The sequence below is a fragment of the Chiloscyllium punctatum genome, chromosome 11 (assembly GCF_047496795.1).
Source record: "Chiloscyllium punctatum isolate Juve2018m chromosome 11, sChiPun1.3, whole genome shotgun sequence".
NCBI classification, from domain to species: Eukaryota; Metazoa; Chordata; class Chondrichthyes; order Orectolobiformes; family Hemiscylliidae; genus Chiloscyllium; species Chiloscyllium punctatum.
Genome location: NC_092749.1, coordinates 44328065 through 44343621, shown reverse-complemented (window position 1 = coordinate 44343621; position 15557 = coordinate 44328065). Strand labels below are relative to the sequence as shown.

Genomic DNA, 15557 nt, shown 5'->3' with positions numbered 1-15557 from the left:
CAAGGCAATGCCTCCTTTCCTCTGCAAGCATGTGCAGGCTCTGTCAGATTGCTGTCTGCCTTTGCTCTGAGCTCTCCAGACAGCTCCAGTTTCCTGTTAGGTCTTGGCACTGGTAATTGGGCACCAATTTAGCTGGTGGTTTTGGACAAGGGAAAGAAAAAAATGCAATAGTTCTACTATCATCCACAATCCACCTAATTACTAGTGAGAGGATGATGATGAGCTGCCTTCTCCAATACGTGATTTGGAGGTACAGGTGTTGGACTGGGGTGTACAAGGTTAAAAATCACACAATGCGTGATGCGGCATTTTGGGAAAGCAAATCTTTGCAGGACTTCTACATTTAATGGTAAGGTCCTAGGGTGTGTTGCTGAACAAAGAGACCTTGGAGTGCAGGTTCATAGCTCCTTGAAAGTGGAGTCACAGGTAGATAGGATAGTGAAGAAGGCGTTTTGTATGCTTTCCTTTATTGGTCAGAATACCGAGTACAGGGGTTGGGAGGTCATGTTGTGGCTATACAGGACATTGCTTAGGTCACTCTTTGAATATTGCGTGAAATTCTGGTTCCCTTCCTATCAGAAAGATGTTGTGAAACTTGAAAGGGTTCAGAAAAGATTTACAAGGATGTTGCCAGGGTTGGAGGATTTGAGCTACAGGGAGAGGCTGAACAGGCTGGGGCTGTACTCCCTGGAGTGTCGGAGGCTGAGGGGTGACCTTATAGAGATTTACAAAATTATGAGGGGCATGGATAGGATAGAATAAATAGACAAAGTCTTTTCTCTGGGGTCAGGGAGTCCAGAACTAGAGGGCATAGTTTTAGTTTGAGAGGGGAAAGATATGAAAGAGACCTAAGGGACAACATTTTCACGCAGAAGGTGGTACGTGTATGGAGTGAGCTGCCAGAGGAAGTGGCGGAGGCTGGTACAATTGCAAAATTTAAGAGGCATTTGGATGGGTATATGAATAGGAAGGGTTTGGAGAGATATGGGCTGTGTGCTGGTAGGTGGGACTAGATTGGGTTGGGATATCTAGTCGGCATGGACAGGTTGGATCGAAGGGTCTGTTTTCATGCTGTACATCTCTATGATTCTATGAACACCAAGTTATAGCCCAACAGGTTTATTTGAAAACACTAGCTTTTAGAGCGCTGCTCCTTCATCAGGTGGTGTGAATTCAAGTGAATACAAGTCATGTTCTGGAATACAAGTGAATGGTTTTCTTGCCATTTCAGAGGGAGGTTGAGTCGATAAGATTGTTGTGATCTGGAATTCTAAACCAGACGACTATTAACATCAATCTAGTAGTTTTATGGTCACCATACCAATATTGATATTTTATTCCAAGTCTGAGGCATGTTTCCACCTTAGGATTGAAAATCTGTCTGGAGCAGCCCGCCTCACTTGATGAGCCTGCCTTGGTTTACAGCTTGCTCAACATCAGAGAACACGGCTATTGAGATTGGTTCTCTCCTCCACTACTCACATAATCATGCTGTTGCAGAGCAATTGCCGCATGTAGGTACTGTTGCATTAAAGTTAGGATTTAGGGAATTCGTGACCTTTTTGCTTTGGTAATGCAATAACACTAAAGTTAATATAACAAAACAAACTGTGGATGCTGGAAATATGAAACAAAAATAGAAAATACTGGAGAAACCTAGGGGTCTGGCAGCATATGTGGAGAGAAAGCAGAGTTTACATTTTCAGATCAGTGGCATCCTCAGAATTTAGAACACTGAAGGTAAGATCAGCTGACATAGGTTTTGGCTTATGTTTTGACATTCCTGAATAGTCAGTGGAATAATGTGCACATTTTATTCAGGATCAAACAAAAACAGGACAACTATAAGAAAGATGATTATAAAAAGATCATCTAATCAAGATAATATCAACAGAAAATTCTGGAAATACTCTAAACAAGACGCAGCATCTGTGGAGGGATCTTTCGGGTGAATATGAGAGCATTTTCTATTTTGAGTCTAGATTTCTAGCATTTGTGGAAAGCCACCTTTCAGGGTCAACAGGCTGGTATTGTCTGTTTTTAGTTCAGATTTCCAGAATTTGCAGTACTTTGCTTTTGTGTTCACATCCTACTTTTTTTGGGGGGGGTGCAGAAATTAATTTAGTCACATATAAATTGGTCAACAAGTTAACTCTTTTAGCAGTTAAAACCTTTGCAAAAACTTTTAAATAACAAACAAACTCAGTTTGTCTGATGGTTGGTGTTGAAATTACAATCCACTGGTGAGCCCATGCCTAAGGAGAGCGGATGTTTGGCCTTGGTGACGATCATTTCCGGTTGGAGACCTGCTCCTTTCTTAGGCCTAGAAATCCAAGATGGCGGCCACGGAGTCGGAAGAGGTTCCGGCCATCCCGAAGTTTTTAATGGACTGTTCGGCGAAGGACATCGCCTTGGTATGAAATGCAATGTACCCTGTGTTAATCTTTTGCTAACAAATAGTGTTGGGAAGCGTTGCTCAGTCTGGTTTGTTCTCCGCTCAGGCAGCAGTTTGTCTTTCTCAAACCGTGAGGTGGTTGCTCTGTAAAGACCTCTCCCAGGCCTGCGGTGGTGTCCTCCGAACTGCTGAGACATGGTGTCCCACCGATCAGGTGAAAGGACAAGCTCTTATACGGTTCTGTACGAAACCCGAAGATGATCGTTTTTATTTCTCCCTCCCGTCACTGGTTTTAGATTTGAAGGTCCATTTGTGTTGTTAACTTAGCGGACTGAGCACTTCCTGCTGTTGATGTGAAGTTACAATCTCATCAGAAACAAATTCTTTGACATCCACTGTCATGAGATATGGCTAATAATTAATTATCCTGAATCCGGATTCAGAGAAGCCAACTGGCGATTAGAAACGAGTCTTAGCAGTTAAAATGTTCATGATGAAATATTGGCCGTTAAATGTTAATTGGCCACACTCCAGATGTCTCAGATATAGCCATTTGGTAGTGTACAAGTTGGGTCTGTTACCATTACACATAAATGTTTCAATTGTGGAGTGTTTCTTTTCATTCAGGTAAGTTTTATATTGCCATTTGAAGAGGATTTAAAGCCTTGTGGATGTGCCAAGATATTTAATCTGTCTATATTACATAAAAGGTGTTTCAGGGGTGTGATTTTCCCCAACAATAAAACATTTCACAAATGAAAGACTTCATATGACCAGGCTAGAAGTGCTTTATAAATATTTTGATTTCTTATATTTGTGAGTGGGTAAAATAGTCAATTTGATTCAATTAGTTGAAGGATAAATGTTGGTCAGGAAACGGTGCTAACCTGCCAACTACATAAGTAGTGCCACCTCAAAGAAAAATAACCTCAGGATGTCAAAGCATGCTGTGGACAATTTTTGAAGTATTGCACGAAGGAAACATGATTGTCAGATGCACACAGCACTGAATCCCTGAACCAGATGAAGTGATTTAGTGATGGTGGTCAAGGTTTTTTTTAAGGAAGTGGGTGTTGCTAGCAAGAGCAGTACTTCGTATTTATCCCAGGTTGCCCTTGGTGTCCCACCGATCAGGTGAAAGGGCAAGCTCTTATACGGTTCTGTACGAAACCTGAAGATGATCGTTTTTATTTCTCCCTCCCGTCACTGGTTTTAGATTTGAAGGTCCATTTGTGTTGTTAACTTAGCGGACTGAAGAGATGCTTTCTTGTTTGTTTTGTGTAGATGTTCCCAAAATACTGTTAGGCACAGAATTCCAGGATTTAAATCCAGTGACACTGAAACGATGATAATTTAGAGCTGTAAGGGTGTGCAGGCAGAGAAAGGTCCTTTGCTCATCAATCTGCACAGATCAAAAATAAAAACCTAAATATTTTCATCCCATTTTTCAGCAGTTGGCCCATAGACCGTGACAACCCCGACCTACAGCACTTTCAAAGCCTCCAGAAATGGTTCTCCCGATGTATCCTCTGCCCCACGCTTGCTGCCATCTTCTCTCACTACAGTCAACCCTGCCCCACCTCAGGGCCTTGCTTTCTCAGACCTGCAAACCTGCAGTCTGACGCCACCACCAAAAGGTTATTTCATTCCTCATCCCATCTTCTTTCCGTCAGGACCATTCCTTCCGTGACTCCCTCTAGAAGTCCACACTCCCCACCAACTTCTCTTCCACACCTGGCACCTTTCCCTGCGACCACAAGAGATGCAAGACCTACCACCACACCTCCCCCTTACCCCGTTAACTATTGCAATTCAACCTACCTTTACCCCAGACTCACGCCCATACTGTTACTTATTTCTCAGCCTTCCTTCCTAACTTTGATGAAGGGTCCTGCACAAACATAGACTCTCTTACTCCTTTGATGCTGCTTGATCTACTGTGCTTTTTCCAGCTACACATTTTATTGACTTTGACTTTCCAGCATCTACGGTCCTCACTATTGCCATAGCCTTGTATGCCTTGGCATCACAAATGTGCATCTAAATACTACTTAAATGTTTAGGGGTTTCTACCTCTACCACCCTTACAGGCAGTCTGTTACAGTTTCGCACCACCTTCTATGTGAAAATATTTTCTCCATGTCCCTTCTAAACCCCCTGCCCCTTAGCTTAAATCTGTGCTTCCTCATCTCCCACCTGTCCAACAAGAGATCAAGTCTACCCTGTCTATGCCCCTCATAATTTTATGTATCTCAGTCCCCCCTCAGTCTCTTTTGCTCCAAGGAAAACAACCCCAGTCTATCCAATCTCTCTTTGTAACCAGAACACTCCAAGTCAGGATGGGAAGCAACATTGAAGGGAATGCAGGTGACAGAGTTCCCATGTAACCGCGGCCCTTGTGCTCCTAACAGTGGCCATGGGTTTGGAAAGTGCTGGCTAAGGAGCCTTCATGATATTCTGTTGCGTATCTTGTAGCTTGTAGATGCTGTTGTATGTTGAATGAACTGCCAGAGGCAGTAGTATCTGGAGGCCCATTACAATGTTTAAAAGATATTTGGACAGGTACATGAGCAGGAAAGGATTAGAAAGATATGGGCCAAACCCAGGCAAATGGGACGAGTTTAGTTTGGGAAACTTGGTCAACATGGATGAATTTGATTGGAAGGTCTGTTTCTGTGTTGACCCTACAACTCTGCTGCTGCTAAGCATCAGTAGTAAAAGAAGTGAAAGTTTATGGATGTCGTGCTGCTTTGTCCTGGATACTGTCAGGCTTCTTGAATGTTGTTTCAGCTGCACACTTTTTCATTATTGTTAGCCAACAGCTAGGGAGAAATTCACTGCACCTGAATACAGCCTTGGGGAAACTTGTCTAAAACATGGAAGAGCATACAGAATCGAGTTTGAGGTGTCATCTGAGGAACAGTGTCTCTGACAGTGCATTGCTCCCTGTCCTTGGGGTCAGTCGTTAAGGGGTGTGGGGCTATCTATATGGGATGGATTTAATGAATGAGAAGATTGGAGCTTCCAGGAATAACAGATGATAGATAGGGGACTTTCAGGAATTTGGGGCTCCTAGGATTGGGGTATTGTTGGTCACAGGCTGTGAGAAGTAGTTGGAAAGTCAGTGGAGTAGCAGCAACAACAGAATGGCTGGTTTCAATTATGCATGTGAAGGAATCCAAAACAACTTGGGCACTTTTCTCAGAATTTATACTCAAAAATTGTTTCCTGAAATGTCCGTTATTACCCATCACATAACTGTCTCATCAAAACCATTTTGAGGGGGATATTTGAAAATCTGCATGGAAAACCTACAAAAATAGTCAGGTGGAAATTCAAGTACATATTAAAAGCTGGTGCCTTAGGCCTAATTGTAATAAAATGTAGTTTCTCCAGAGGTTGTTTGTATAGTGTTTGTGATTAAATTTAGGCCTGCTGTAATTTGGTTTGCAAATTACCAAGTATAGGCATTCCAAAGGCAGAATAGCTGTAACCTACAGTCATGAAGGATGACGAGTTTCAGCTTGGACTGCTAAGTTTTTTAAGACTTAGGCAGCCATGTCCTGAGGCAAGCAGTAGACCTTTCTTCAGATTAAATCTCTGATTTCATGAGGCCGTGAGAAATCTTTCAAATCTACTGAGGACCTTAGACACAGTTTCTAAGGCTCACTGTATGTTCTAGTTTTATTCTCAAAAGTGAAGGTGAAATGGCTAATAGCTCTGTGAGTTCAGTATGCTTGGTATTCAGGTGTCTCATCAGGCCTACTATTTCAAATAAACCTGTCATTTTCAGCTTAAGTAATGTTCTCAAACTGTGGAGAGGAGTTCGGATCTATAATCAGCTGAATCTGATGTGTGTTAATTATGAGCCAAGCTGACGTTTCTGTTCAAAAACCTGTATTGCAATAATATGTATGAATTCTGATGTCAGACCCAGATTGGAACCTGGCCTGACTGCAGAACAAAGTGAGGAGTATGTCTGAACCTGAACCTGTTCTCAAATGTCTCTTGAGATCATTGATGTAACCTAACCTTTTTGTTTGAATTCTTGCAGTCCAACTTTCACTTAGTCCACAATATTGAGTCAATTCAGCAACACCCATTTGTATTACTATGAAAGTTTTGTTCCTTTTGACTGTACTGATACAGTTGGCCATGTCATTTCTCACTGTCTTCGTAATGTGATTTCACTTACAGAACTTTTTCGATTCATTTGTCTCTAATTTTAAGCAATGGCTTGACTCCTAATCCTGTGTGACTACCTCGCCACTAATTTACATTTACGTTGGATGTTCTTTAGATTTCATCATTTGCATGGGACTCCTCAGTGAAATTAAAAATCTCGTCACTTTTTGCACTTGGCCAATTATGTATGTGGGCTTAATTCTTCACAACCCTTTAAATCAAATTTATTCATTTTGTCATGGGAGATGGATGGCTAATTAAACTTGAGAAAGTGGTGATGAGTTGTATTCTTAAACAGCTTGAGCCTTTGAGTGTTGGTACATATCAAATGCTATTCCATAGGGAATTGCAGAGTTTAGACCCAGAGATGGTAACGGAACAACAATTATATGTCTGAGTCTGAATAGTGTGTGGTTTCAAGAAGAAGTTGGAGGTGGTGGTGCACCCATATATCTGATATCGTTGGCCTTCACCAAACTTGGTCAACTGCTGCCTGATGTCAACGGCAATCATTGTAACTTCCCTTCTAGAGTTAGAGTCAGGTCTTTTGTCCATGCTTCGATGAATGATGAAGGAAGATCAGGAACTTAGTGGCCCTGGTGGAACTAAAATTGAGCATTAGCAAACAGCTATGTTTTTTTTCGATTTTTCGGTCGTCTGGAACACAGACCTCAGATCCCTGCATGGGATTATCTCTTGGAACCCAAAGTCCATGTGAATGTTTTTGGCAATTGCATAGCATAGAGGACACTTTGGTGGTAGGTTATTGCTGAGTAAGTCCCACTTGATAGCATCACTCTGTCAACAACCCCCTCCATAATCTTGCTGATCATTGAGAGTAGATCGACTGGTCAGTAATCGACTAGTTTTGATTTGCCTTGCTTTGTGTACAGAACATATGTAGGAATTTTTCACATTGCTGGCTAGTTGTAAATGTATCTATATTAAAACTGCCTAAGCAGGTTTGAACCTCAAGCAGACCAGAATCGTCAATTTGGATATACCAAAGAGTTTCTCACTGAATTTCTATCTCTGGCTGCTCACTCAGCTTTACCGAGAAGTTTTGCACCTAAAGTATTTTCTTCAACCTTGTGCTGTTTTACAAACTCCCATGTGTTACTCATGACTGATATTACCAACTTTCATCTCTGTGAGATCATACTTCCACCTTTCACCATCTCTCATACAAAATAGCTTTGGCATGTCTAGCCCAGCACCATAACTTTCATCACAAGGTAAGGAAGCAGGTCCCAAATCAGCACTGGAAGGTGGAAACCAGATAGGTGTTTCTGGACAGCATTCACAATACCTGAGAATTGCAGAAGTATATATACTCTACAAATGATTTGGAACTAATCAATGAGCTAGCAGCCATGTGACAAATTAGGGCACCTGTTTTCTCTGTACAAATTTTGGTCAAGCGTACACGGATGTCCATGCAACAATTGTTGCTAAACCATATGAACTGGGTCATAAAAGAGAAATGTTTTTCAAAGCATGAAAATCGTTATGTAGACCAAAGAAGGTAATTATAAATATTGGCATTATTTCATAAAGAAAGGAGCTTGCTGAATCAATTCTTCCTTTGATTTAAAGATCAAGAGAACTGGAGAAACATGTTTAGGAGTTGGATAGAGTCACACAGTACAGAAACAGACCCTATGTTCCAACTCGCCCATGTCGACCAGATTTCCTAAACTGAACTAGTTCCATTTGCCTGCATTTACCCTATTTCTGTCTAAACCATTCATATCCAAATGTCTTTGAAATGTTGTAATTGTACCGACTTGGAGGCATAGAGAATAGGATTACTCTTCAGTGAGGTTTAAATGTCTATAATGGTACTGTTGTGATGAAAGAGATGAATTTTTTATAATATCATTCCAATATTTCTTGTCTAGTGTAATATAATTTATGCTTTTCACTAGTGGTGGTAAACTTTTATGGTCTTGGTAAAAGCATGTTGGTGACCTTGTGTATATGTTCAGTGACTGAGCTCCTTGGTAAAGAAAAACAAAATTTGGTCTATCAAGGCGGATCTCACTCTGTGATCAGACTTGTCCAGTATTACAATGAGCTGGATGCTAGTCTTTTTTTTAGATTAGATTAGATTACTTACAGTGTGGAAACAGGCCCTTCGGCCCAACAAGTCCACACCGCCCCGCCGAAGCGCAACCCACCCATACCCCTCCATTTACCCCTTGCCTAACACTACGGGCAATTTAGCATAGCCAATTCACCTGACTTGCACATGTTTGGACTGTGGGAGGAAACCGGATCACCCGGAGGAAACCCATGCAGACATGAGGAGAATGTGCAAACTCCACACAGACAGTCGCCCAAGGCTGGAATCGAACCTGGGGCCCTGGCGCTGTGAGGCAGCAGCGCTAACCACTGACCCACCATGCCGCCCTGGCTATTATTACTCTGTCTATTGGTTTGGCATTTTTGGAATAATCTTAATGTAATGTACAATCAGCTATAAAGCAGTCTCAGAATGTGGACCCATGGATTGCATTAAAGTAAGGTCCCAGTGGATGTCTCCAGGTGTGGACATGGATCACTGATAACGTCTTTTGCCTGAATGAAACAGTTGATTCAAGCCCCATTCCTGGTCCATAGGAACTTGTGATTTTGGAGCCTGTCACTTGGTCCCTCAAGTATGCTGTGCTGTTCGATGAGATCATGAATAATCTAAATGCTCCATCCCCAGTAGCCTTGCATGCCCTTACTTATAGAGAATCTATCTTCTCCTGCCATAAAAATATTCAAAGACTATTTCCATTGCATTGTCAAGGAGAGTTCCAAAGACTCCCAATTCTGAGAGAGTGTCTTTCTTTTTCTTTGTCTTAAACTGGTCAACCCGAATTTTAAATTTTCCCAGGAAAGGGTACATTTCCTTAAGCACTGGTCAAGACCCTTGAAGGAACGTGTATGTTTCAATTAAGTCCACCTCTTATTCTTCTAAACTTGAACCTCGTCCAGCCTGCCTAATCATTGCTCATAAGGCAACCTGCCTATTCCAGGTATTAGTTGAGTAAATCCTCTCAACTGCTTCCAACGTATTTACATCCTCCCTTAAATAAAGGGAGCAATGCCATACACGATAGTTAGTGGTCTCACTCATGCCTTGCATAATTAAAACACAACTTTGTAATTTTGTCTTCAAGTCAGCTTGCAATAAAAAGTAACATTCCACCAGCTTTCCTCACTACTTGTAGCTACATAGCATGCATTATTCTGCATTGCAGTGTCTTACCATATTGATTATTTGCTTTTTCAATTCATCCTGCCAAAATGGATAATTTTGTAACTCTCCCACATGTTCGTCCAGTCTCTGAAGGATGCTACAGAGGGATGTGATTGTCCTCTTGACAACTTAGTTTCTACTTTCATTTGAATTGTCAGCAAATTTATAAACCACACGTTTGATCCCTTCATCTCAGTTATGTCCATAAATTAATAAAATGTTGACGTCCCAGCACTGATCCCTGTGCGCACGCCCAATTCATTCCATCTTGCAACCAGAAAATGACTCAAGTATGCATTGCAAACCAGCCGTCCAGCCAACTGAGCTCATCAGCTACCCTACTTGTGATATGGTACCTTATTAAGTCAAATGCCTTGTGGAAATTGAGCAGATAATAAATGCTGACATTGAATATAGTGCTATGGAGGCACTTGGACCATAAGACATAGGAGCAGAAATTAGGCCACTCAACCCATCGAGTCTGTTCTGCCATTCAGTCATAGCTGATAAGTTTCTCAACCCTATTTTCCCGCTTTCTCCCCGTAACCCTTCATCCCCTTTACCATAAAAAAAACTATCTATATCCATCTTAAATATACTCAGTGACCAGGCCTCCACCAGCCTTCTGTGACAGTGAATTCCAGAGATTTGCCACTCTCTGGCTGAAGAAGTTTCTCCTTCTTTCTGTTCTCCTTACTCTAAGGCTTTGCCCTCGGGTCCTGGTCTGTCCTACCAACAGAAAGATCTTCCCAACATCCACTCTGTCCAAGTCCATCAGTATTCTGTAAGTTTCAGTTAGATCCCCTCTCATCCTTCTAAGCTCTATAGTTGAAATTTATTCATTGGGTTCTTTTGTTTGTGTGTGTTGGTCAGCTTTTACATTTTGATCAGTAGGTATGCAATTAATTTTTGCTATTTTAAAAAAATTTACAGTTTGTAAATTGGCAGCAGCACCATGACATTTCTGGATTAACAAGAAATGTACTACACAAATATTCTTTGTTGACTTGTCATAGCTGTCCTGTTCTTTTTCCTGAGGTTCTTGCACACTTGATGTAACTGCAAATGCCAACTTTTGTGAATAAGCAAAATTATTAAGTGCAGTACAATACAAACTTTGGAGAAACCTTGAACATGCTTCGCCATGCTCATGAAGCATGTCCAAAGACGTTCTGTGAACAAGGAAAACAGCCCTTCCTTCATACAAAATATTTACATCACAGACCGTAATGCCCACAAGACAACCCCAGTCATTCCCTCAAAGTCATGTGCCACTCAAGACACTATGCAGTGACCACATCATCTCCAGAAACAGTGTAATGCAAATCATCCCTTAATGTCCAGATCTGGTGTGAATTGTTTTTTTTAACTACAGGTAGTTGTCAGAATTACAACTCTAATGTTCTTATTGATTTCTGAATAGGAGATGATGACAATGTAAATTGCTCTCCATGGCAAGGAAATAGCCATGTAAATGTAGGAGATGATGATGTAAATTTCTGCAATCTATCTTTCAATTAGAGGCAACCAACCTTGCGTCAGGACATCCAATTTCCTGCAGGTGAGCAGACCAAATTAATTCTTTAATATCACAATAACCTCCTTGGATTTGGATTCGTGCTTTGGTGCAAGACCAAGTGACCACCACCTGTGTTGAACAAGTGTATGATTAGTATTGCACATTCAACTTGGAAGGATGCTTCAAGGACTTAACAGACCACAAATGAGACAAATGCAATCTATGATCTAGTTTGCTATTCTGATTGCAGCCATGAACTTTGGCTTCCTGCACTATCGATCATGCTTGACAAAATTTGGTTGATTGCCTCAGAAAAATGTAACTAATGTGAAGTTTGCAATGAATATTTGACCTTTTATGCCTGATATACCTAGCTTGCTGCACCAACTAATGAAATTGCTAAGAGCCAATTTCACACATTACAATTTAATGTATGTATATATGTTTTAAATATTAGTGTCTTGCTATAGATATTAATGTGTGCGATTGTCATCTTTCTTAGAACTGGCTTCAAACAACAGATTTGACCAGAGATGTGTACCAGCATCTTGCCGATTGCGTACCAAAGATTTACTGTAGAGGCTCTAACCCTAATCCACTTAATGAAGAAATGTTGGCGCAGCATATTCTGTTGGGGCCAATGGAATGGTACCTGTGTGGAGAGGATCCTGCTGTGGGAATAACAAAACTTGAAAAAGCAAATAAGTCATCTCAGCTGTGTGGGCGTGTTTTCAAAATTGGAGAGCCTACCTATTCATGCAGGTACAAAAATCCAAGCACATTATGAGCTGTTGAATCTGACTTAGTTACGTTTATTGTGTTGGCAAATGTTTGATGATAAAAGAAGTTATTGGATCACACCATAGTATTATTGTTTTATATTTTGGCTTGGTCAGAAGATTGGCAAAGATCAGTTAAGGAAAGGTGCCTGCTGTTCACTATGCTCACAGCTGCTCAGATTTTTTTGTAGGCTTTTCAATGGTGAATTTTGACACCAGTTGTCAGAGCAAATGCAGCATCCTCCTCAAGGAAACTGCGGTATGTTTGAGAGCAGGCAGAATCATAGTATCCCTACAGCACAGAAAGAGACCATTCAGCCCATCAAACCTATACTGACCCTCTAAAGAACATTCTAGCTAGGCCTAGAGCCCGACTCTATTCCTCTAATCCAACTTTTACCATGGCTAGCCTATCTAGCCTGCATATCCCTAGACAATGTGGGGCAATTTAGCACAGCCAGTCCACTTAACCTTTGGACTGTGGAAGGAAACTGGAGCACCCAGAGCTAACCCACATAGTCACGGGGAAAATGTGCAAACTCTAAGCAGTGAGTCACCAAGGGTGGAATCGAACCCGGTCCCTGGCGCTGTGAGGCAACAGTGCTGACCATTGAGTCACCGTGCCATCCCCTAGTCTGTGAAACAAGTCTCTCTTCACCAAGTATGATTGAAGAATTCCTGCTGAAACAATCCTCACTAAGGAAGTGTGAACCAGGATATAGATTTTAATTTAATAAGATTTAAATAATATGCAGAAAACAAAATGAAAATTAGGAAAGAAGGATGGGCAGATGAGTGAGAGAATGTAAAAAAAAGACAGTCCATAAAACTCGAGTCACATTGTTTAAATTGTTCTTCAAAACTCTCCAATACAGATTTATTCTGAAGGAGCAGGACTGTACACATGTAAAACTACATTTTCAGAGCCGCAGAGGTATTTGGCAGTCTGACTCCTCCATCTCTATACCCTCTGAAAGATTTTTAAAATTCTTCTTATTTTGGCCTTTTGACCGTGACTGATTTTTAATCACTACAACATTGGTGGCTTGCCTTCAGTTCCAAATGCTCAAAGCTTTGGAATTCCTTCTCAAAAGTTTTTTTTTGTCACTGTTTCTCTTAAGTTAGTTTGAAATACTTCTCAGAAGTTTTACATTTTTTGATCAAACTTCTAGTTACCTGTTCCTGTATCCCTTCAGGTGACTTAATATTAAATTTTCTTTGAATTTGCTGCTGTGTAATGCCATGGGATGTTGTACTATGTTTAAAATTTTATGAAAGTATGACATGTTATTGGCATGCTAAAGCTACTGAGATATTTGAAGACAAAGTAGAGAATTTATAAATCAAGAGTAATGCTGGTGAATGTTTTGTTCTGATGATCAGGTGAGTTGTATGTCTCTGAAATTTCCATTGTTCATTTTAACTCGGCAGAACAGCAGCACAATTGGTGTTTATATGGTTTATATTGGTGTTTATAATTCAAAAATTCCAAGGTGTTTACAGGGGTAATAGCTTGCAACATAATGACTGAGCTACATAATTAAATTTCAGGAAAGGCAGTCATAAGCTGAATGGAGAAGGTATATTTTAAGGAGAAAGTGCTCAAGAAACTGTATTCTGGCAGCATGTATGGAGAAAGAAACTGAATTAACATTTCGAGTATATCACGTTCTTTTGAATTGAAGGGAGCTGGAAAACTGCTTTTATGCTGTGAAAAAGAGATTGGGGGTATAAGTGAAACAAATTGTGAAGGTGTTCAGAGCAAAAGGCAAAGAAGTGTGAACGGCATGAAAGAAGGTGTTTATGGCAGAAAATATAGGCGGAAGTGGGTTCTGCAGATGTTGGAGATTAGAATCAAAATTAGAGTGGTGGTGGAAAAGCACAGCAGGTGCTTTTGCCCAAAGCGACGATTTTCCTGCTCCTCGGATGCTGCCTGATCTGCTGTGCTTTTCCAGCACCACTCTAATCATGGCAGAAAATATGTCAATTCAGCTGAGAGAAACTCTTGCAAACAAGAAATGAGACCAAGGAAAGTGGAGGTAATCAAAATGAAGGACAGTTCATGGCTTGAAATTGTTGAACTGAATGTTATGTTCTGGAGTCCGTTTAGTGTCTCAGCAGAAAATGAGGTATTGTTTCTCCAGCTTAAATCGAGTCTTGCTGGAACACTACAGCAAGTCTAGGGCAAAAGTGATAGCACTGATGGAGCCATTCCCAAATTGCATTGCTTGCCCAATTTATGTTGGTGTTTCCTCAGTGCATCAATTGTAGAAATGAGCATCTTTCTGCTAAAGTTGCTCCTTGTTAGTCTCCAAAGAAAGAGAAATGTCCCATCGGAGTTTATTTGCTGGGCAGATATTCCAATGTTGACATAACACTTTGACAGTCAAACCTGATCATCCTCTTCCTCCATCAGAGTGAAGACTTGGCTGATTGCAACTTTACAAGTCTTTCTCCAAATTTATTGCTACTGATGTGATATAATTTTCACTTATTGAAATGAACTGATCCCTTTGGCAACATTTCACTCTTTAGTTTTTAATTCTGAGCTGAACTTGACATTTTTAGTTGGAGGTGTGTTGCTCCAAGCTGAATTAAGAATATGGAGTATAAGTATGGCATACATTATTTCTAAAATGTCTGAGCATCAGTAAGCTGTACTGGAATTTTTTTCACTTGCTAACTTATTCTAATTGAAGAAAAAAAACAGGTTTGGTGAATTGGCCATGCTAAATTGCCCATAGTGTTAGGTGCAGCAGTCAGGGGTAAATACGGGGTAGGGGAATGGGTTTGGGTGGGTTACTCTTCGGAGGGTCGGTGTGGACCTTTTGGGCTGAAGGCCTGTTTCCATGCTGTAGGGAATCTAATCATCAAAGTGGATGAATGTTAGAAAGTTAAATTACAGAAATTCATTATATCATTTATTTTAAAAAGTTGCGCAACTTAAAACCTTTTTGAATTTATTAATCTGCAGAAATTGAACGACAAATATACATTGCAGGCAGCCTGATGAAACATGTGACAGAGAGGAACAAGCAAGAAGCATACTCTGTTTTGTTTTCTTTGCCCTCGCTCTTTAAATTGCCTTAATTTTCTACTGTGTTAGGAATCTACATCTTCAGTTTCTGTTGTTAAATATTAATAAATAGAGAACTCACGCAAAGCTCAAATAAAAAATACTGTTTTCTGAACAGTAGTGCCAGCACAATTCCATTTTATGGGATACATGTTAGAAGGGATCTTGCTTTCATTGCAAACAGTGCAGGTTGTGAATCTTGGGTTTTGTTTTCCTGTGGCATTAAATTTGATGCCAGTGCATTTGGTTGTGTAACATGACATTTGTAGTACTTTGTGCAATGCAAGTTCTTTCCCGTCTTGTAACTGATCAGAATTTAAATAAAAGCTTCATACATTGGATTGAAAACACAG

General features: G+C 40.6%; 1 protein-coding gene across 3 annotated transcripts in view; it reads left to right on the top strand.

Moving 5' to 3' along the window:
* Positions 1 to 2306: 2306 nt before the first annotated feature.
* Positions 2307 to 15557, top strand: part of ubr2 (ubiquitin protein ligase E3 component n-recognin 2) — a 144402-nt gene continuing 131151 nt past the window's right edge. For all 3 annotated transcript variants that reach the window (XM_072580703.1, XM_072580702.1, XM_072580701.1), the window contains exons 1-2: positions 2307 to 2414; positions 11852 to 12111. In XM_072580703.1, coding sequence (XP_072436804.1) covers positions 2337 to 2414; positions 11852 to 12111 — 338 coding nt within the window. In that variant the 5' untranslated portion in view covers positions 2307 to 2336. The remainder of the gene's footprint in view (positions 2415 to 11851; positions 12112 to 15557) is intronic.